The 19,488-nt window shown below is 38.8% G+C and overlaps 6 protein-coding genes across 9 annotated transcripts; 2 read left to right on the plus strand and 4 right to left on the minus strand.

Annotated features, from left to right (window-relative positions):
• Window positions 1–170: 170 nt before the first annotated feature.
• LOC106319320 lies at window positions 171–5,191 on the minus strand. The gene is made up of 14 exons (XM_013757603.1): window positions 4,758–5,191; window positions 4,511–4,669; window positions 4,323–4,406; window positions 4,022–4,150; window positions 3,692–3,910; window positions 3,480–3,611; window positions 3,303–3,395; window positions 3,057–3,212; window positions 2,684–2,972; window positions 2,469–2,606; window positions 2,316–2,385; window positions 2,113–2,179; window positions 1,190–1,707; window positions 171–857 (listed from the first exon to the last, which is right to left on the minus strand). Exons 1-14 carry the CDS (start codon window positions 4,905–4,907, stop codon window positions 413–415), a joined length of 2,649 nt encoding a protein of 882 aa, XP_013613057.1. The 5' UTR covers window positions 4,908–5,191; the 3' UTR covers window positions 171–412.
• A 1,511-nt stretch (window positions 5,192–6,702) lies between these two features.
• On the plus strand, window positions 6,703–8,892 carry LOC106319030 (rho GTPase-activating protein 2). Its single transcript, XM_013757233.1, has 4 exons — window positions 6,703–7,046; window positions 7,564–7,684; window positions 7,775–8,125; window positions 8,201–8,892. The coding sequence occupies exons 1-4, from the start codon at window positions 6,703–6,705 to the stop codon at window positions 8,642–8,644; spliced, it is 1,260 nt and encodes a 419-aa protein (XP_013612687.1). The 3' UTR covers window positions 8,645–8,892.
• An 87-nt stretch (window positions 8,893–8,979) lies between these two features.
• Window positions 8,980–11,610, minus strand: LOC106319031 (RNA-binding protein BRN1). Its single transcript, XM_013757234.1, has 9 exons — window positions 11,313–11,610; window positions 11,103–11,185; window positions 10,522–10,573; window positions 10,315–10,440; window positions 10,148–10,227; window positions 9,887–10,066; window positions 9,518–9,806; window positions 9,307–9,450; window positions 8,980–9,228 (listed from the first exon to the last, which is right to left on the minus strand). Exons 1-9 carry the CDS (start codon window positions 11,479–11,481, stop codon window positions 9,095–9,097), a joined length of 1,257 nt encoding a protein of 418 aa, XP_013612688.1. The 5' UTR covers window positions 11,482–11,610; the 3' UTR covers window positions 8,980–9,094.
• An 884-nt stretch (window positions 11,611–12,494) lies between these two features.
• On the minus strand, window positions 12,495–14,912 carry LOC106319209 (mitochondrial substrate carrier family protein ucpB). 4 transcript variants are annotated; one of them, XM_013757472.1, is made up of 9 exons: window positions 14,789–14,912; window positions 14,567–14,692; window positions 14,347–14,408; window positions 13,792–14,028; window positions 13,557–13,718; window positions 13,437–13,486; window positions 13,223–13,355; window positions 13,096–13,133; window positions 12,495–13,005 (listed from the first exon to the last, which is right to left on the minus strand). In XM_013757472.1, exons 1-9 carry the CDS (start codon window positions 14,826–14,828, stop codon window positions 12,909–12,911), a joined length of 945 nt encoding a protein of 314 aa, XP_013612926.1. In that variant the 5' UTR covers window positions 14,829–14,912; the 3' UTR covers window positions 12,495–12,908. The 4 variants fall into 4 exon arrangements, 3 of the variants coding, with proteins under 3 accessions (XP_013612926.1, XP_013612925.1, XP_013612924.1); XM_013757471.1 differs by having other exon boundaries at window positions 14,567–14,695; XR_001265447.1 differs by having other exon boundaries at window positions 13,223–13,338; window positions 14,567–14,912.
• LOC106319210 (U1 small nuclear ribonucleoprotein C) lies at window positions 14,849–16,404 on the plus strand. The gene is made up of 5 exons (XM_013757473.1): window positions 14,849–15,050; window positions 15,146–15,188; window positions 15,477–15,518; window positions 15,608–15,824; window positions 15,992–16,404. Exons 1-5 carry the CDS (start codon window positions 15,043–15,045, stop codon window positions 16,243–16,245), a joined length of 564 nt encoding a protein of 187 aa, XP_013612927.1. The 5' UTR covers window positions 14,849–15,042; the 3' UTR covers window positions 16,246–16,404.
• Window positions 16,405–16,482: 78 nt separating this feature from the next.
• Window positions 16,483–19,440, minus strand: LOC106319208. The gene is made up of 8 exons (XM_013757469.1): window positions 19,266–19,440; window positions 18,826–19,134; window positions 17,536–18,743; window positions 17,205–17,471; window positions 17,053–17,133; window positions 16,842–16,953; window positions 16,698–16,764; window positions 16,483–16,548 (listed from the first exon to the last, which is right to left on the minus strand). The coding sequence occupies exons 1-8, from the start codon at window positions 19,333–19,335 to the stop codon at window positions 16,533–16,535; spliced, it is 2,130 nt and encodes a 709-aa protein (XP_013612923.1). The 5' UTR covers window positions 19,336–19,440; the 3' UTR covers window positions 16,483–16,532.
• Between the last annotated feature and the right edge of the window lie 48 nt (window positions 19,441–19,488).

A 19,488-nucleotide genomic window follows, 5' to 3' on the forward strand; every position in this document is an offset into this window, starting at 1 on the left:
ATTCAAAAACAAATCAATTTCTGAAAAAAAAACTCTAATTAATTACTTATGTAATTTATGAAAGACTAGAAACACTTTTAGTAAGTGCTATTTCCAAATAATCACTAGTCATTATGAACTTCATTGTCTAAGGTTACTTGTTAAAATTAAGAAATGTACTTTAAATAGCATTAAAGTCAACTAAAGAAGAAAAGAGTCAACTCTTCCCACTGTTATACTTATTTTCAGTTATTTGCTCTCAAAGTCTCAACCTTTACTTGTTAACAACCAGAGAGCGAGAGAGAGACAGAGTTCCTAAAAACAGAGAATCTTTCGGGTTAGGACCAAAAGAGAAAGCTCTAAAGTCTAAACAACAGGTAAGAACATAAAAAAACACCCTACTGGTCAGAGATCTCAATGCAAACCGAGTCTGTTACTGAAGCTTGCTCGCATCCCAAGCCACTCTCATAACTCCAAACCTAGAATTCGCTTCTCCAAAAGTCCTCCCAACATCATCAGACCCATAAGGGATGCTCATCTTGCTATAATCATATAACCCGCTAAGCTCCATCACATCAACCACGCAAACCTGTCTCGTCTCCAGGCTTAAACCGTACCACTCACCGTCCGTTTTCAAAACAGTTCCTTTACCGACCTCGACTCCTCTCTCGTCCACAAGCATCACTTGCTGCCCACGCTTCAGCCCTTCTGACGATGATGCAGAAGCTTTATCTGCAAATGGTGTTGTCGGTTTCTGCTGCTGCGGCCAAGTGTTTTCATCTCCGGGACTCTCTGGTAAATCCCCCGAGCTATTGTTATCACGTGATGGCCCTTGCTTGCTTGCTGCTCGAGCTAGCTTTGCTTTTCTGTTATTCAGCCTGACAACAACAACAAAATAACTACCCCCTCAGTTCCATTAAAATAGATGTTTTAGAAAAAAAAATTGTTTCAAAAAAATATTTTTTTGTGTTTTCATTGAAAAAGTTTTAAACTTCAGGAAAATTAATCGACTTTATTGAATTATTATTGGGATGCAAAGTTATTAAAAATTCAAAATTACAGAAGATAATACATTTATTATAGTGATTTAATGTGTTTTATTAATATGCACGAAAACAGTTAAAATTCTATCTTTGTAAAACAGAGGTAGTATAAACGGAAGATTGAGACATAGTGATAGCTAGAGAGAGAGAGAGATAGAAGCAGGTACCAGTTCTTCAGCTGTGCAGATGTAACCTCAGGACCCTGCAAGCTGAGTTTATCAGCCCAAGTCCGTATCCAAACCGAGTTCCGCTGCATATCAGGCTCATCAACAAGCGCCTTCTCCATCATCGCCATCTGATCATCACTCATTATACTCCGCTTCCTTTTGGTCCTCTGTTTCTCCAATAAAAGAGAAGCTTCAGCTCTCTCATCCTCCTTCGCCTCTCCAGAGGAAGCGCTCACTTTAAGCCGCTTAGTGAAAGTGCGAGCCAAATCTCCATCTTCAGCCTGATCAACCAGACCTTTCCCTCCTCTGTTAGAGCTTGTTTCTGAACCGCTGGTTTCGAGATTGTCGCTTTCTTTGGACCGTTCAGCTGTTTCCATCTCCTCGTTGTTCACGCCTTGCTTTGTCGCGGCACCTTCCGCTCGGACATCAGAATCCTCTGAAGCTTCGTCGTTGTTGAGATTCAGAGGCTCTTTCCCCAGCTGCTTGCCAGATGAACTCCCTCCCGCACCTTGATTGTCCTAGAACATATGATCGACAAGAGTAAAATGTCGTTGCAGTTACTTGTATCAGTTTAAATAAACAGATGCTCATAAACAAATGCATACAATTGTAACAACTAGGCCTGCGGTTTATAACCGAACCGAATGTCTGTTAGTTTGGTTTAAAAAAAAATTGTTAACCAAATTCTGAACCGAACTAAACAAAATTATCCAAAATTTCGAACCGAACAAACCAAATTAACCGAAATATAATCGAAACCAAAAACTTTGGTTTGTTTTGGTAAAGAATTTTAAAACTGAACAAACCGAATACCGAACCAAACTTCTCCGGTTCAATTAGGCGAGAATTTGGTCGGTGGACCGAACTACCCGAACCCGCAGGCCTAGTAACAACAATGTACAAGAGAGTAAGTAGCTTTTCACCTTCACCTCAGCCTGACTTTCCTCAAACTCAGAACGGATTAGCGGCTCCAACTGTTGACAGAACACCCTGCAGACGACAGCATCCCAAATATATATATATATATATATATCAATACAAAACAGCACCGCTCAAGAACTATAGAAATCTTCTTTAATATTGTCTTAAAGGAGAAACGTAGAATGACTGAGAGAGGTTCATTCACCTCAAAATCATTAAATCTTCGACATTGAGTGCATTAGGGATCAAGAACTCTGCGTGATGCAACAGAGAACCTACAAAAATACAAACATCCATCACAATGAAATCAACAAAAAGATGTGTAACAAGAATGTGTGGGGATAAAAAAGGTACACACTTATGTTTTTGCAAACACTAGTGCCTCTCTGAGCCTCCGGAGTATATGTAGAGCTTGGTAATAGATTAACCAGTATGCTTGTGGGATCCTTTCGCAATCCACTCACAAACGTTTGAATGAAACGGTTCCTGTCATCTTCTGCAGGTTTCAACAGCAAATCCACATAGTGAGAAACAAAGGTACAAGCACATGGTGAGGTTATTTTGAAAATCCACCTGTGCAGACTTCGGGAACGAAGCAGTGAAGATTAGCCATGATTTTAACAATCAAGGACGTTCTTTGATGTGCGTATGAAGACATGGTGAGGTTATTTTGAAAATTAAGCTTGAACTGAGGAACGGCCAATTCACCAGGAGATGAGAATGCACTTAGAACCCATCCAGATGAGGTAAACAGATCGTAGTCAAGCGTTGCATCATCTTCCCTTGAAGAAAGATCAGAAGAGCACAGCATTGACAAGAAATCTCCGTGAGGGAGACAAAACACTGCGCTGAGAACCATCGTCTGTAGATTAAGATTTAAACATCCCTCACACATTAAAATCACAGATAAAGCAAAGGCAAGGGGAGTAATTCAACAAATACTTACAAAATGTTTGGTGAAAAAACGTCGAAAATGTGAGTCATCAGAGAACACGTCAGCCAAGCGCATAGCGTTAAGTAGCACAAAACCCATTGGATACTCATGAGGAGGAGGACTGGCCTTGGAAGCTCTAGAAAGGCCAAGCCTCATTAATTCAAGAACCTAGATTACAGGATACAACATCACTAGATAAGTCAACACTACTCCATAAGTTTGTTCACTGTTTAAACAGAACCCTTATTAGGACTAAACCTTTGAGGCAACAGTTTGGGCTAAATGCAAGCTTCCTGAACGTTCAACCTCGTCAAGGAATGAGACACTTTCCGCCTCAAACAAATGGTGCAACTGCAGGAAACATAAAACTTTTGGTGTGACACTTTCAGAGAGTAAATAGAGGAAACAACTATGCTAAGTTACAACAGAACTTACAAGTGACAGGGCTTTTGCATTTATTCTAGATATGGAAGCTATTATTACGGCTGCTCCAACCCATTCAGGAGTTATATATAGTGATAGTATGGACTGAGCTAGCATAAGAACACCACCTTTTCCACATAGCTCCTGAAAAGAAGTATACCATAAAACCTAGTTAATCTAAAACTGATGCATCTCAAGGTTAAAGAATCAAGCATTAGAGAAACCTGGTTTTTAGCGACACGGTCTCTAAACAGTTTGTGTTGGCATAGAGAGTGAAGGAACTGCAAAGCAGCTTCAGCTTGTTGGCAGTGTGCGTTAACGGCCCCTACAGAATTAGCACCTAGCTTCTTCGGTTGGTCGGCTTGCCGATGCAGCAACTTCGCTCTTAAAGATCTCACAACATTATGAACCGCTCCAAAAGCAGCGTCTATAAACACATCAACCTAGATGAGAAACATAACAATCAGATCAAATGAATCCCAATATCTCAAAGCACAAGCGTGATCTTTCCATATATTGGCATTTCAAGGACACATCATGGTAAAAGGTCATACCTTAGGGTGGGCAAGCAAGACTATAACAAGATCTTGGGAGTTAGGAGAGATGAACCCGTGCATCAGGTGAAGAGTAGAAGCCACCATTGTAGCTTCTATCAATGAGTCATAATCTGATTTCCAGCTTTCCTACAAGGAAGAGACACTGTTAAGTTTCATACGCTTTCAATTTAAACCCATTGGAGCCTTATATATTACTTATGTCCCATCGATACTCTGAGATCTATACTCCAACACCCTCCCTCGAGATAATAACTATTAATTTCGACATAATCTATCAGACACAGAGAGTGTATTATACCTTCCTATTACCGCCGAGAGCTACCATGGTAAAGATCACAAGATCAAGCATCTGAGCTGTTAATACCACATCATCAAGCAACACCTATCACAATAATACAAACATGCATTTTTTTTCTTTCTAATTACTTCTCCATAAGCACGACATAAAATCCCAATTCTTTTTTACAAGAACACAAAAGATCAAACCTGGTCCAATCTAGGATGACGAGACGTTAAGTCGCAAAACGTATTCAACAGTCTGATCCCAGACAGCAAATACCCAAGCTTCCCGTCTTCCTCATCAGAAGATATGAACACTGACAAGAGGTGAAGAGGCAACATCCCCACCAGTTTCTCTACATCTATCTGAATTCAACAACTCAAAAATCAACACTTCACTCCCAAAATAAACAAAAACAACAAAAAAACAAAACCCAAAAGGAAAAGTTTTCACCTTTTCTGGTTCTGCACCTTCTTCTCCATCGTTGTAAGTAATACAGAAGTCTTCGTTGTCCTTAAGAAGCTTGTGAATCTCAAGAGAGGTTCGCCAATGCAAGCCTTTCACAGCTGCAACCACTTGATTAGGCTCCAGCAACCCACTCATGGCTCAACAGTCACTGAAGAGATGAAATTAGCAGGCGAGGGAGGATGAATTGAGGATTGAATTTGGGGGAGAGAAGAGAGGATAATGGGAGAAGCGGAGGAGGAAGATATTTTTTTTTTCTTTTTTTTTAAGGTTGTTAATGGCAAAAGGGTAAATTTGAATGAATAGGGAGGTTAATTAGTGGATGTAGTGACACTGCGTCGTCTCTCGCTCTCTTTGTCAGCGGCGGGCTTAATCTGATTATTTTTTTTGCCCCCAGCGACGATTTCAATTTCAAACCCTAATAACCATTTTTTTGCTTACAAATGTCGAGACGATGAGGAAGACAATCACGTGAGGGAACACGTGATGATTTTTTTTTTTTACGTTCTATCGAAGCCCAAATGATTTTTTTTTTTTTCAATCTGGCCCAATTTCTTTTTTTTTTTTGGTCAAACTACCAATCTGGCCCAAATTCTTAAGGTAACTTTGTTGACAGTTAAAAACTTAAAACATCATCTATTGTTGACACTTTTGCTTTAGAGAGTTTATTTAGTGAAATAAAAATCAGTTTTGTCATAAAAATAAATCTCTAGTAATGTCAACAACCAAGAATTTAACCACTCTCGGCTCTTGGTGTAATGACAGTTTTTTTTACGGCAGTCTTTGTTTTGGACAAACTCCCTTTACCACCACTATACTGTTGTTCCCTTTTCTTTCTCTTTTATGAGGTGTTTGCTCCTCCTCTTTCGGCTTCACTTCGGTGAACAAGAAGCATGTTTGCTTTTTAGTGTGGCACTAGTTGATCCACGGACTTCTCTCGGATCATGCGGCAATGGTTATGTTGTTTAGATTGGATTTGTTACATTTAGGTTCGATGTATAATCAGTCATTTTCAGATATTTCTAGCCTTTAAGGTCTAAGGGACGATTCATTTTTAGTGTGGCATCAGTTGACCATGACTTCTCTCATATCATCCAACGATCACTGGTTATGTTATTCGGATTGGATTTGTTACATTTAAGCTCGATATATTATCAATTATTTTCAAATATTTCTATATTTTAAAGTTTAAGAGACGATTCATTTTTTCATCGAAGACGATTCATTTTTTCATAGAACAAATATGTTCTCACAAGTCACAATGGTATAATAATTCATCGATGGTCGATTATAATTTTTTTTTTCATCAAATAAAAATGGGTGCAATACGAAGACTTTAAGGGAGGTCAACAATGGTCGATTAGATAACGCATGTATTCTTCGAGTATTCATAGGTGATACTAGATGGTACTTCATTGTCTTTGTGGTTAAAATCTTCGTTGAAATCAAAAATCTTGTATATGGGATAATGAGATGTAGTTTAGCCAGAAAAAGAAAACTAGGAACAAACCAGATAACACATAGAGTAGCACTATGGTAGATATTACAAAACCTCTCAGGGTAAAAACGTGATTCACATTAAAAGCCAAACATTACATAATAAAAGCATAGCAGTCTCCTCCTCCAAGAGGGAGAGAAATTTGAAAACGAGTGGCCGTTGGGTTTCGAATCCAACCAAAAAAAGACAGAAATTCAAAAAGACAAATCTCAACCAAAAATAAATATTATTAATATCCAATAAAATAAAGATAGAAAAACCTTTTCGAGAACTTCAAAACCAAACTTACCCTTCTTCTTCCAAAGAGAGAGAGAGAGAGAGAGAAGTAGAAGAAGAAGAAGAAACACTCAGTCCGGAGAGAGAGATTCTTCATTGTCCGAGCCGCAATCTTTGTCTCTACTACATCCTTTTGTCTCCTTCTTCTGTGGGCGAGCAATGACGGGGCTTGTGATGGTGACTAAATCCACCGTTGGCTGCGGCGGAGGAAAAGTAGGAGGGAAGACCAAATCCACCGTGGAGGAGCAGAACCAGCAGCAACTCTCAGTAGTTGAGTTTCTACTAACAGCTCTCCGTAAATCCGTAATATCCTGCCGTGTCGATAATAACCAGCAAGACGACGTCGTAGGAGGAGGAGGGATCTCCTCCGTTCATCACATGGAGATCGGATGGCCAACAAACGTCCGACACATCACTCACGTGACGTTCGATAGATTCCGTGGCTTCCTCGGTCTCCCGCACGAGCTTCAAGTCGAGATCCCATGTCGTGTCCCTAGTGCAAGGTACAAAATGCTTCAGAGACTTTGAAACTTGATCTGTAATTATGCGTGTAATTAGCTTAATCAATGCTTCTTAATTACATCTGTCAATGTTCAATAAAATTGTAGGCAAGTAACTATTTGATTTGTAAAGTAATAGCCACTAGACAGATTATTCAGGATTCAGGCAAGGTGTCAACGAATTATAAAATTACTTTTTTTAATATACATTAGATATGTAAAAGTAATATTTATATTAGATATGTAAAAATAATATTTATGTTAGATATTTTAGTTTTTGGATTTAATTATATTAGATGTACAAAAAGAAATTAGACAATTTTATAGATTTCTATTAACATTATTGTTTGATTCAACAAATTTAAACTAATTTAGATTGATTTAAACCAATGTAGACCAATTTTAATCTATTATAACTGTTTAAATTGTAACAAAAAAAATTGGATATGAATGATTTGCTGTCTAGGTCCCCGCTTAAACCGATTTTTAGAACATTGACATCTTTACAACATTAATGCAGTGTGAGTGTGTTTGGTGTCTCTGCGGAGTCAATGCAATGTTCTTATGACAACAAAGGAAACAGTGTCCCAACTATTCTATTACTAATGCAGCAGAGACTATACTCTCAACAAGGTCTCAAGGTAAGGACATTGCAACAAAACCAAATCAAGATTTATACTCTCACATGTTCTCATTTTTGTTTATCTTTGTTGTGTGGATTAAATAAATAGGCTGAAGGGATCTTTAGGATAAACCCTGAGAACAGTCAAGAGGAGCATGTGAGAGACCAACTCAACAGAGGCGTTGTCCCTGAGAACATCGATGTGCATTGCTTGGCTGCTCTTATCAAAGCTTGGTTTAGAGAGTTGCCTTGTGGAGTGCTTGATGGTCTTTCTCCTGAGGAGGTTCTTAACTGCAACACCGAGGAAGATTCTGTTGAGCTTATAAAGCAGCTGAAGCCTACTGAGTCTGCTTTGCTGAGTTGGGCTGTTGATCTTATGGCTGATGTTGTTGAGGAAGAGGAGTTTAATAAGATGAATGCGAGGAATATCGCCATGGTTTTTGCTCCTAATATGACTCAGGTAAGAAGAGTTAAACATGACCTTGTTTTTTTTTTTAATATTACATACTGACTCTTGTGTTTGTATAACTCTTAGATGACAGATCCATTAACTGCTCTTATGCATGCTGTCCAAGTGATGAACTTGCTTAAGACCCTCATCACCAGAACACTAGCTGAACGGGAAGGAACGACAAGTGGATCAGAAGGGTATTCACCTTCCCATTCATCAGATTCCCAAACTGATTCTGAGTCTGACAATGCACAAGATATGGAAGTTAGCTGTGAATCACAAGGCACAGATTCAGAATCCGGAGTAGGAGAAGAAGAACAAGAAAAACAAGATGTAAATGATATTGGATCACTAAGCTTGATAGAGGACTGCTTCTTGAGTCAGCTCAACAACAATGCTAGAGTTTCAGACACCAGTATGTCTGAAGACTTAAGCCCGAAATGCTCTCCAGTGGTATCATTCACAGACAACAAAAACAACACTTCTGGCTCAAGCACAAGCGACCAAGATGAATCTATGACCGTCTAATTCAACACTTTAGGTAACCATCACATTTTTTCATGCCTAATCTGCTGCAGAGAGAGCAAACAAGAACCGGTTGTGTCTGTAAATCAACACAGAGATTATTGTCCACTTTGTTAGGGTCTATAGAGATTGTTGGTGCTGAGTCTGATTAGGGTTCAGCATGGGCTGAACCTGTTTGTTGACTGTTGTTGTAGTTCTTGCTCCATGTTTGTGTTTGTCTGTGTGTGTTTTGCTGTTTGGTTTGTTGTAGCAAAGATAATATGATCTCTCACTTTACTTATTTCATTTGAAACAGTGAATCTTTCTTCTAAAAACCAACATCAAAACATCAATAAAAGTAAAGAGAAAAATTTGAATGAATTTTAATGTTAATAAATCATAAAATGTTTACATAAATTTCAATAATGCACATAAATTACAAATTGTTATTTGCATGAGGATGGCTTAGAGTTTTTAACTATTATGCTGGCCATTGTTGTTGTTGTCTCTCTTAAGCTGGACTTTCAGTTTCTTACCGCCTAAATGGCAACCATTCATCATGTTAATAGCTTTCTGAGCTGCTGCTTGTGAGTCATAACTAACAAAACCTGCAACCAACAACAAGATGCATTCACTCTTACCTTTTACAATGAGAGTAGCAAGAACCAAACAAAGAGAGAGCTTACCAAAACACTTGCTTGCGCCAGTGGCTTTGTCTACAAAAACCTTAGCGCTCAGAACAATACCAAAAGGCTGAAACGCAGCAGAGAGTTCTTGATCCCCAAACTCACGAGGTATGTTATAGATAAACAGATTCGCACCTTCCGGACCTAAAAAGAACCAAACTTAATGTTTCAAATCTAAAGGAATGAGAGAAGCTAAAGAACCAACACTAACCTTCGGTTTGAACAATGGAACTCAAAGGTGTTGCTGACCCGCTGCTGTGTGCAATGACAGGAGATATAGAACCAGGAGAGTTACTTAGAAGGCGAGGACTCATGATCCCTCTGGGATAAGACAGTGGATAAGGAAGACCTCGTACAGGAGGATAACCAGAGCCCATGTAAGGAAAGTTTCTCCGGGCCAAGCGAGGTGGGATAGAGTCAGGTGAGGCTCTTTGCAAGGCGTTGTGCATACCTTGGTTCTGAATCGGTGGTAGCATGTAACCATAAGTTCCAGGAGCTTGCTGTGTAAATAAGAAAGGAGGATTTTTATATAGCTTAAACGAAGCAAATGTTATATAGCTTTAGGCTTTTTTTGCTTTACATGATAACCATAACCGTTATATGGTGGAGTATAACTCATTGGCAATGCTCCAAACAATGAAGGGTTTGTTGGATCAGCGTTGGATAATCTAGCCATGTCGGACTGAGCCTTTTGGAGTCTTCTTGTGTGTCTCTCTCTTTCTGTGTCTGCCCATTTGACAACTAAAGGAACGGTTGAACCCTAAGAAGAAAGCAAACAAACAAAAACGATGAAACTGTTACACTAGAGGTGGGGGAAAAGGTGAAGAGTGTTGACAATCACCTCCATTTTGTGTTTTCCATTGATGGCATCCATGGCGGAAACAGCTTGTTCTTTTGTCTCATACTTGAGAAAAGCACAGCCTAAAAAAAAAAAAAAAAAAAAAACGTGATCAAAACTTTGGTAAATGGAAAAACCAAAGACTAGAACACAGAGAATGAAGTTAAAACCTTTGCTTGTTTGCTGAGCGCCTCTAAGAATCTGTAGATCCTTTATGGTACCATACTTGGAGAATAACGATAGAAGTTCAGCTTCGGAGACGTTCTTTGGAAGCATACCAACAAAAAGCTTGTGTTCTAGAAACACAGTACAATACATCCATCAATTGCTGATACAACAATTACTTATAAGCAGTTAAAACAAGAGATGGTACCTACCTAGCCTTTCCAATTCGCCATCTGCATACTTTACTTGCAATAGACTAGCTGCCTGTGAAACATATAAAAAGCAAGTCAAATTTGTTTGTCAAACATATGAAAAGAAACCGAATTTAACCATGTCACAGCTTGGAAAACACACACACACACAGGGGTTGCATTTGTTTGTCAGAACTGTTGTTATTGTTTAAAGCGAGTTCATTGGTCTAATTTCTAGATAATTTGCATTGATGTGAGAGTTTCTTGGGTTTGAAGACATCATTTTCAAAACAATCTCATAAGATCGAGAGATTCGATTCTGATTTGATAAAAGGAAAATTGACCTTCACCTAAACACAGATAGTAAACGCTTCGTGTGAAGCATGTATTACACAAATCACAAATTGCGTATTCTGGAATTAAACAGAAAACCAAAAAGAAGTACAATGCAGTGTATTAAAAAAAATGAAATTCTTCTGAGATTCTAAAACCTGACTCTGAAATAAATGTAAACTACAGAACATCATCAATCAAATTCAAGCATCTGAAGAAATTTTTTTTTAAAAAAAAAAAAAAAGAGTAAGAAATAAAAAAAAACATACACCAGGTAATGTCTTCTTGTTATGGCAATTATTGACCAGCTTATCTGCTTCCTCTCGCGACGGACATTGCACAAAACAGCATCCTAATATCCATAGAAAAAAATATATATATTTACAAAATTAAATTAGGCTTTCGAAAATTCAAATAAATCTCGAGGAATCACATTCTCGAATTGAAAACTTCTTAAACCAAAAAGAAGAAAGAGAAACCTCGAGAGGCGCGTGTGATCTTGTCCTTGATGATGTTGACCTCGTCAACGACAGCGAACTCTTGAAACAATGCAAGGAGCTGAGATTCCGACATGTGTCTCGGTATTTGTCCGACGAAAACCTTAACGCTTTCTTCTCCGTTCTGCTTCTCCTCCTTTCCTTCCGCCATTGTTGTGTCTCCGTCTCTCCTTCTTTTGTCTCTCTGTTGACAAAAACGGTCGTCCCCCTCTCTCTCTCTCCCTACCTGTCTTCGTCGTCTTCTCCTTCTCTCCTCTCTGAAAATTTTTGTTTCCAAAGTTTATTTATTTTTCAAAATGAAGGAGGAAAAAAAAACTGGTGGAAAATTGAGAAGTTGGAAATAAATTAAATGCTGACAAAATTCGCCCTTGCTGTTACGATTAAATTACGGGAGTTGCCACTACAGCTGTACAAAAGGGAAGGCGAAAGAGCTTTATGATGCCAGGGAACACTTCGGATTGTTTTGTCTCGTTGTGGTAATGCACTCGAATTTACATAATTACCCTCCCGTTTTACCCGCGCCGTTCTTGTGGTTCTCTTTATTTTTTTTTTCTTATTTCGAAATATAGTCAAACTTGTAGTTTGGTTGGTGGGTGATTCTGTTTAATATGATTAGTTGACCACAATTAACTTTTTTGTAAAATTAACAAGAGAAAACAATATTGATTTTAAATATATAAATCATTAATATTGTTTATCAACTAGTGTTATATTTATTCATTGAAACAGCCAGTTACTATTTATCACTTATGATGCTAAAATAATAATATCGAAAACTTTTAATAATATAAATAAAATATCCGATATTCAAATAACATTTTAAAAGTTTCCGAGTAAAATGTTTTTGAACTATATCGGAAAGAGTTTGACCGTAGATGTCAAAAATAATGCAAGAGGAGCACAACTGACAGGTCATTGTCTTGAGAGAAAATAGTCAGAATAGTAAAACCGTGAATAAATCGTGAACTCAGGGGCAAAACATAAGCATGACAGGCTGTCACGCCACCAACGCGACCCAAAAACAAGAGACTCGAGCTGCTCCAACTTGTTCCTTTCTCCACGCCACAAAATTACAAATTTTTTCTTCTATTTCCAACAAATAGACCCCTGAATTCATTCACCTTTTACGTTATGACCCTACTAGTTCTTAACGTGCATGTTCTATTCTTCCCCAAAAAATAAAATAAAAGGTTAAAAACCAACTTCCACCATAATTAGTTGGATAATTAGTTAATATTCAGTTGCTCAGAGAAAAAAAAAAAAGTTAATATTCAATTATAAACACAAAATTGTATTCTTCATGATGAGACTAGTATTATTAGAGTGACGCACACTTTGCAATATAGAAATGATTTCAACATAACCACGACGTATTTGGATAATTGCATTTCAATTCAATGTCTATCCACACTAATCAAGAAAAAAAAAACATAATTCACATCCAGCGTGGACGTACCTTTCTTTATAATAAAAGTTTTGGAACAAATAAATGATCAATAAAACTTTTGGTGGTGAAAAAAAATGATTGGAGTAGAACTTAGCTGGAACCGGACAGGCATGGCACGAGCTGGTCAGTGGCTACATTTTGTGAAGTCCAGCTAGTGATCTTAGCTTCTCGCAGAGTATGAACGTGATCATCGTTTGTGGCCCCAGCCGTGCAAAAATCGCAAAGCCTCTGTGTCAATGAAAAAACAATAATGTATATATTTTAATAAGAATTGTTTTAACTATATTATCCTCAAGAAAATGATTCTTTTTTTCTAACCCTTTGTAAAGTGCCAGAGGGCCTTCTTTGCGAATAACCTGAAGGATGATACAGAGATACAGAACATTAAATTCCAACGCACGCAACTCCTGTAATGTATAAAAAGAAGGGACCAATATTACATTACCTTGTAACCGCAATGAAACCCGTTCCTATAGATTCTGACGCTTCCAGAGTTTTGCTGCAACATCAAGCGGGTTTTAATCATGTCTATGGGCGCGGTTATCAGAGTGCTTACTACACCTGCAACCACACTTGAGCTTCATTCATCAAGTGCTAGACTAAGTTAGTTTATGTACATTATCTCCGAATATAACAATTGAATTGGTTAATGGTTTTACCACAAATGAAGCTGAAACCCTTCTTCCAAAGAACTCCGTTTAACCAGAATCTGCAATTCACAATAAACTTTAGAAGCTGGAAATGTTAGAAAACAGCATAGTAAAGTCTTAGAAAATGACCCGCTTGGTTTCGTCGTATGTCGCAAGCTGTGAGGCAGTTAATGCAGCAGCCCTAACCATGGCAGGACCAACTCCTTTCCATAAAGCTCCTATACCTTCTTTAGAAACCATCTCCCTCACCTCCGCAATGGGAACCGCGTTTGGATTCATCTGCAACCTAATCTAAACAGAAAGACAAACCGTTGCTTACGCGTCTTTTAAAACCAATACTATAAGGTTTCATGATTTCATCTACCTTGACAACTTCAACCGGGTTGGTTAATGCAGTGGAAACCGCCCCTGCAAACGCGCCAGATGCTATCTTCACCAAGACGTTGGTAGACTCAAACGCCCAATCAAAACAAACCTTGGTTGGTTCGTATAATCCTAATCTGAGACCACCGTAGAGTACTGATCTAGTGAGAGCAGGAGTTAAACCCAAGTATAAAGACCTAGGCCCTTCCTGCTTCATTAGCTGAAGAAAGATTCCTGTCTGAAAAACAACATTTAAAGAGTTAATCTAACAACCCCAACAACAACAACAAGAGAGGTCATTACTTATTTCATTAGAACATTATACTTCCTCCGTTTCATTTTAATTGTCGTTTTAGGTTTATGCACACAGATTAAGAAAACATATGATTTTGTATATTTCCAAAATAAAAACACAATTACCTATATACATTATCATATTTCAACCAATATTAATAGAAAAATAAACTGGAAAATCTTATTAATAAATTTTGCATTAACACTGAAAGAAATTTTTTTCCTATAACAAAAAATTAAATCGAAAGGGAGGGAGTATTACCATTCCGAGTAAAGGGCCTCTTTGGCCCACATGCTGCATCTGCAACCTTACTTTCAATACATCTGCCAAAGCAAACATTTAAAGATAAGAGTAAATGATTGAAGAGCAATCTCATCCCTTAACCGGATTGAACCGGTATTAGTAGACCCAACGTTGACCACATTTTTCAATAATTGGATTCATACGAAGTGAAGAAAAAAAAGGCAATGAGGAGTCTGACCGAGTGGATGAGTGACGCCAGTGGCCAACGCGACGGACAATCCGCTAGTGCCGAAGTGAGTCGCCACCGTCGATAGCGGCGGAAGAAGATTCTTCGGATTCATCGCTTGCGCGTTTCCTTCAACAACTACTACACATACATATCTTCCCGCGATGAAATCTCGATTCACGATATTTAACATGAAACACATAGAGAGATCAAAAGCAAAAGGATCCGGTGAACCTGGGATTGAAGCAACCGGCGGGGAGATATCTCCGATCATTGTTCCTTTCTAGGAAATGGTGTGTTCCCTTTTTTTAATATGCGTCGTGCGAAACGACGTCGTTCTAATAAAGATACTTCTCCGGTTATTAATAACCGTTAGATGTTACAAACCAATCTAAACCGTTGGATGAAAATTCATCCTTTTTAAGACAAGGAAAAAGCCGACGCTTTGCACTGTCGTCTTTTTCCTCTCGCTGCTGCTGTCTCTCACGATGCCGAGGTATAGGGTTTCTAGATCTTTATTATTAGCCTTACAGTGTGATACATATGTAGTTCGATATTAGGTTTATTTTGCTTAATATTGATTTTTGGCAGGTATTACTGTGATTATTGCGACACTTATCTCACCCACGACTCCGTAAGTCTTCCTTCCTTTTTTTTTCTCTCTTTGCTTATGCGTCGCCGTTGTTAATGAACTTAATTTAGTTGTATTGAAATTAATCTCCGTTAGGTTTTAATTTAGTTATAGGCAGCTAATGAACTTAACATTAGTTGTATTGTCAGTTAGGTTTTAGATTTAAAAACATTCGTTCGATTCTTGCTTTTGGCTTGACTTAGTTTACTTGCCTATTGTTTTCTTTTTTGATGTTTTTGAGTTGTTATCATCTATCACTCATGTGTTTATATGTTTTCGCTTTTGTTTCAGCCATCCGTGAGGAAGCAGCACAATTCTGGTTACAAACACAAGGTTATTACATAAGGAGTCCACAATGTTTTAAGTATATGTTTTGTCTTGTTACCTCTGTTTTAAGTGTAAGAGTTATGATGATGTTTCAGGCGAATGTGAGAACATACTATCAGCAATTTGAGGAACAGCAAACGCAAAGTCTGATTGATCAGAGGATTAAAGAGCATCTTGGCCAAGCTGCAGCGTACAATCAGGTTGGTGCTGTGTTTAATCAGCATATGCTCGCTAGACCTCGCCTTCCTATGATGCCTATGCCTATGGGGATGCGACCTCCTGTTCTCCCTAGACCCATGATGCCTGGTCAAGGTAATGTCTGTTTACTAGAATTATAAAGTTATAACCTGCTTGGTTGGTGCACGGATTTACACTTTGATCAATCTGAGATTTGGTTGTCACTTGTGTGATGTATCATAAGTCATTGCATTCAGTTGTTTATTGTTTAATTGACTTGTGATAATATTGTACCTTTACAGGTTACATGCCTCCTCCAGGAGTACCACAGATGATGGCACCGCCTGGCGCTCCTCTACCACCACCACCTCCACAAAACGGTATGCTTAGGCCGCCAGGATTGGCTCAAATACCAGGTCAAGGTGGTGCACCACCTCCCAATTACAATGGACTTCCTCCTCCGCCTCCTTATCATACAAATCCAGCTGCTGCTCCACCAAGTGTTGGCTTCAACAATCCGAACCCTGGTGCTGAATCTCCTGAAAGCAATGAGTAGAGTTTAGGTCTGATGAGTTATTTTTCTCCTGCCAAAAAATGCTCAGCGCTCTTTGTTTAACACAGTTTTTTTTTACCTTTTTCTAATCTTAATCCATGTGAAGACGTTTAGAAATATTGTATGTGAATTGCTTAATATTATGTACCAGATTCTTATTTCCATAGAATGATGAAAGGTCTCTTATAACAAACAGTCAGGTTTATAAAAGATTTTGATAAAATGACTTCATTGCTTGCACCAACCAGTATATCCGTGTTGCTGCAAACTTTGTGTTTCTTTGGTTCCTTTTAGAAGAGACGATGCCTGCAGCAACACAGAAACAAAGAGTTTTAAGGAGATTTGTGGCATGTGACCACTTTCTACCATCTATTAAAATGGATTCGTCGTCACACAAACTAGGATTATAAATATCAGAATGTAGTGACCTGTGATATATAAGAAGAGTTCCAAACCTGGCATAATCCAGTTTCTGAATCACGATTCCATTCAGCAAAAGCTCTGCGGTGTAGATCTCAGTTCCTATATTACAAAACACAAGTTAAAAGTTGTGTTTCTTAGTGTGACTTCATAGTGCTAAATTCGCAGAGGTAGGTTACCTTGATCAATGAAAGGAATGCATAATTTTCTATCGTCTTCGCAAGAAATAATCAATAGATCATCTGGAATTTCTCTATCCTCTGCAGCAATTATTTCACTTATCTCCACGACCTGATAAATGATAAAATGAACTCATAACTATTCTGAAGAAGTGCCAAGATGTCTGTCTATAAAACAAAATCACTCTCAACGGAAGTCAATTGTTCTTACCTGCCCTTGAGTCAACTTCACTAAGTGAGCAATCATACCTCTGTCCGGTTTAATGTTGGGAGTGATGCAGACTTTTAACCCCTATGAATAAAAGTGAGCAAAGGGTGTTAGTGAAGCTCTGAGGATAAATTTCAGTTGAGATAGATTGTGACCTTAAGAAGGGGATGATGCTTTGCACGGCCCAAAGATGTACACAAGGAGAACCCTTCTTTCTCCTTTTTGCTATCCTTCAAGATGTAATTCTTCTCATCTAACAAGCATCTTGTTTGCACACAGCTCTCCAGCCATAGAGGTGTAACAACAGGTTTACCAAGGGCTATGGCTTCCAACATATTCCTTGTCCGACAAAACCTTTCTGCTATGAAATGTGTTGACTCTTCGGAGGAAGATGCTTGAGAAATTCCCAGTCGGCCCATAATCTATGGAAGAAGACAGGGAATTCATAATAACCAATATGATAAAAATGAGGAATTGGAATTAAACCTTCTTCTGCTGCTTGATTGTTTCATCATCTAGATTATGGCTGAATAAGACTCGAACATGTGCCAAGTTTCTTCGTCTCCTCAAGTCTTTCCACTTAAAGTCACCCACCTTTCCTGATCCTCCAAGCCTTTTGATCTCCTTCGGAAGAAATGGCCTAGGAAAATCTTTATCACGAGAGCTTTCATGACTTCTGCCGTATATTTTCTTTGGAGATGCATGGTTTAGAACATCCAAATCGACACCTGATTGGCAAGAAGAGGCTTGTCTTGTCCCACTTAATGATACTACTAATCTACCTGACAGAGTGTTGGTTTCGCTTCTGTCTTTAGCCGAGCTAGCACCCCAAGATTTCCTAGGTGGGACGTGATGCGTTTGGATGAGACGAGATCTTTTGGCCCTGGGATGCATCCATTCACATGAGTTGAGAAGACATGTTATAGCAGAGGCGTTTGTACCAGTTCTCTCTTTCATAGTAAATTTCCTCTTCTTGTTTGGAGCACTACCCTCGATGGTATCATTGTTCCTTCCAGAGAGATTACTGACTTGATCCCTCGTTTCTGATTCACTAGCTTCTTCTATAGCGCAGGGAGCAAACAGTAAAGCACTCATTGCTTCAGCAGCAATCTGGGTGTTAATACCGACATCAACAAAATCTTCCTCAGGTTCAGAATGCTCCTTTGACGCTTTATCCTGCAACTGAGCATCCATCTGCGAGATTAACATAATGCCCTGACTCAAACCCGATGCCTTTTCCATCTTGTTATGTTTAGCAGAATCGTTCTGCATACATCTTTTTGTGGGATGAGCTGAGACTTTTCTATTCGCACACGGATCATCAGGATCTTCCCTTTTCTTGAAGAATGTAACGTTTGCACCATTGACCGGAGAGTTTTGAGGGCCACTCACATCACACTGATCCTCACAGTCCCAATCAAAGACACTCATTTTCTTGGTTGGACTCATGGTCTTGATTCTCTTGGCCAGAGACTGACGTCCTTTAGCACCTGAGAAAGGAGGCGACTTCCTTCTCAGACTAGTTTCCGTGAGACTCACTGGTGGTGACAAGTTCAGATCTTTGTCCATCAAAAGTTGGTCCACAAAACCAAGAGCTTCCGCTTGTGTTGCCTCTCCTGGTTCCTGAGAATCCAAATAATCCAGCCCTTGACCATGACTATCAGTAACGACATCACAGTTCGATTCTTGTTTCCCTTAAAATAAAAAAAAAAAGATAAAATAAGACTTCATCAGAGAGATCCATTTGCACCAGAAGAGGATCAGATTCGTTTCTACCTGTGTGACATTCTTGATCATTAGATCCATCAGACTCCAAGAGCATATCTCCAGCTTTAATGCTTCTTCTCTCCAGCAAACATTGCTGCTTAGAGGAATCAACACTTCCTTTACCTCCTCCTCCTCCTCCGTCATCCTCACTATCATCCACCACTTGATCAAAACCGCCAAATTCGTGGTCCAGTGTTTCTCCGTCATCTACGAGCTCCGTATCGTTGAATAGATTTTCAACTAAGGAGATATCATCATTATCATCATCATCATCATCATCAATCGGCTCTGTATCGTGAATCTCATTAACCTCAAACCCTAAGACAATTCGAAAAAGGGAAAGTTTGTTCATCCGTCAAATTGAATCTACCACACCTCAAATCTACAGTTATTTCGAAATTCGCAAGGCGAAATGAAGATAAAATCGTTCGTAATCGCAAAAAACTCACTGTGATCCGAAGAAGCTGAAGGAGACTTCGAATCGGAGGCGTAAGCTTCAGCGTCGCTGTCGTTCACCATCGAAACTCGAATTTCGAGAAATCGAATCGCTATAATCGCCCTAGAGCTAGTGACCGAGAAGAAGCCCTAGAGATTCCATTGACGATAGTGTGGGGGGGCACATTAGGCGGGAGAGAGACGAGTCCAGGGCTATGTCGAGTGGTTTTGAAAATA

The sequence above is a fragment of the Brassica oleracea genome, chromosome C9 (assembly GCF_000695525.1).
Source record: "Brassica oleracea var. oleracea cultivar TO1000 chromosome C9, BOL, whole genome shotgun sequence".
NCBI classification, from domain to species: Eukaryota; Viridiplantae; Streptophyta; class Magnoliopsida; order Brassicales; family Brassicaceae; genus Brassica; species Brassica oleracea.

Coding starts and splice junctions, on each gene's coding strand:
- LOC106319210 (XM_013757473.1), top strand. Junction 15,519..15,607: donor ATTCTGGTTACAAACACAAG/GTTATTACATAA, acceptor ATGATGTTTCAG/GCGAATGTGAGAACATACTA. Junction 15,825..15,991: donor ACCCATGATGCCTGGTCAAG/GTAATGTCTGTT, acceptor GTACCTTTACAG/GTTACATGCCTCCTCCAGGA.
- LOC106319320 (XM_013757603.1), bottom strand. CDS start 4,907: ATGAGTGGGTTGCTGGAGCCTAATCAAGTGGTTGCAGCTGTGAAAGGC. Junction 4,407..4,510: donor GTCATCCTAGATTGGACCAG/GTTTGATCTTTT, acceptor TTATTGTGATAG/GTGTTGCTTGATGATGTGGT. Junction 2,973..3,056: donor GTTTTTTCACCAAACATTTT/GTAAGTATTTGT, acceptor CTTAATCTACAG/ACGATGGTTCTCAGCGCAGT.
- LOC106319208 (XM_013757469.1), bottom strand. CDS start 19,335: ATGGTGAACGACAGCGACGCTGAAGCTTACGCCTCCGATTCGAAGTCT. Junction 17,134..17,204: donor AGCATCATCCCCTTCTTAAG/GTCACAATCTAT, acceptor TTTTATTCATAG/GGGTTAAAAGTCTGCATCAC. Junction 16,954..17,052: donor TGAAGTTGACTCAAGGGCAG/GTAAGAACAATT, acceptor ATCATTTATCAG/GTCGTGGAGATAAGTGAAAT.
- LOC106319030 (XM_013757233.1), top strand. CDS start 6,703: ATGACGGGGCTTGTGATGGTGACTAAATCCACCGTTGGCTGCGGCGGA. Junction 7,047..7,563: donor TGTCGTGTCCCTAGTGCAAG/GTACAAAATGCT, acceptor ACATTAATGCAG/TGTGAGTGTGTTTGGTGTCT. Junction 8,126..8,200: donor TTGCTCCTAATATGACTCAG/GTAAGAAGAGTT, acceptor TATAACTCTTAG/ATGACAGATCCATTAACTGC.
- LOC106319031 (XM_013757234.1), bottom strand. CDS start 11,481: ATGGCGGAAGGAAAGGAGGAGAAGCAGAACGGAGAAGAAAGCGTTAAG. Junction 9,807..9,886: donor ATAACGGTTATGGTTATCAT/GTAAAGCAAAAA, acceptor TTATTTACACAG/CAAGCTCCTGGAACTTATGG. Junction 9,451..9,517: donor TTCCATTGTTCAAACCGAAG/GTTAGTGTTGGT, acceptor GGTTCTTTTTAG/GTCCGGAAGGTGCGAATCTG.
- LOC106319209 (XM_013757470.1), bottom strand. CDS start 14,828: ATGATCGGAGATATCTCCCCGCCGGTTGCTTCAATCCCAGGTTCACCG. Junction 14,409..14,566: donor TGGCGTCACTCATCCACTCG/GTCAGACTCCTC, acceptor TTGCTTTGGCAG/ATGTATTGAAAGTAAGGTTG. Junction 13,006..13,095: donor CCTCTGGCACTTTACAAAGG/GTTAGAAAAAAA, acceptor TCATTGACACAG/AGGCTTTGCGATTTTTGCAC.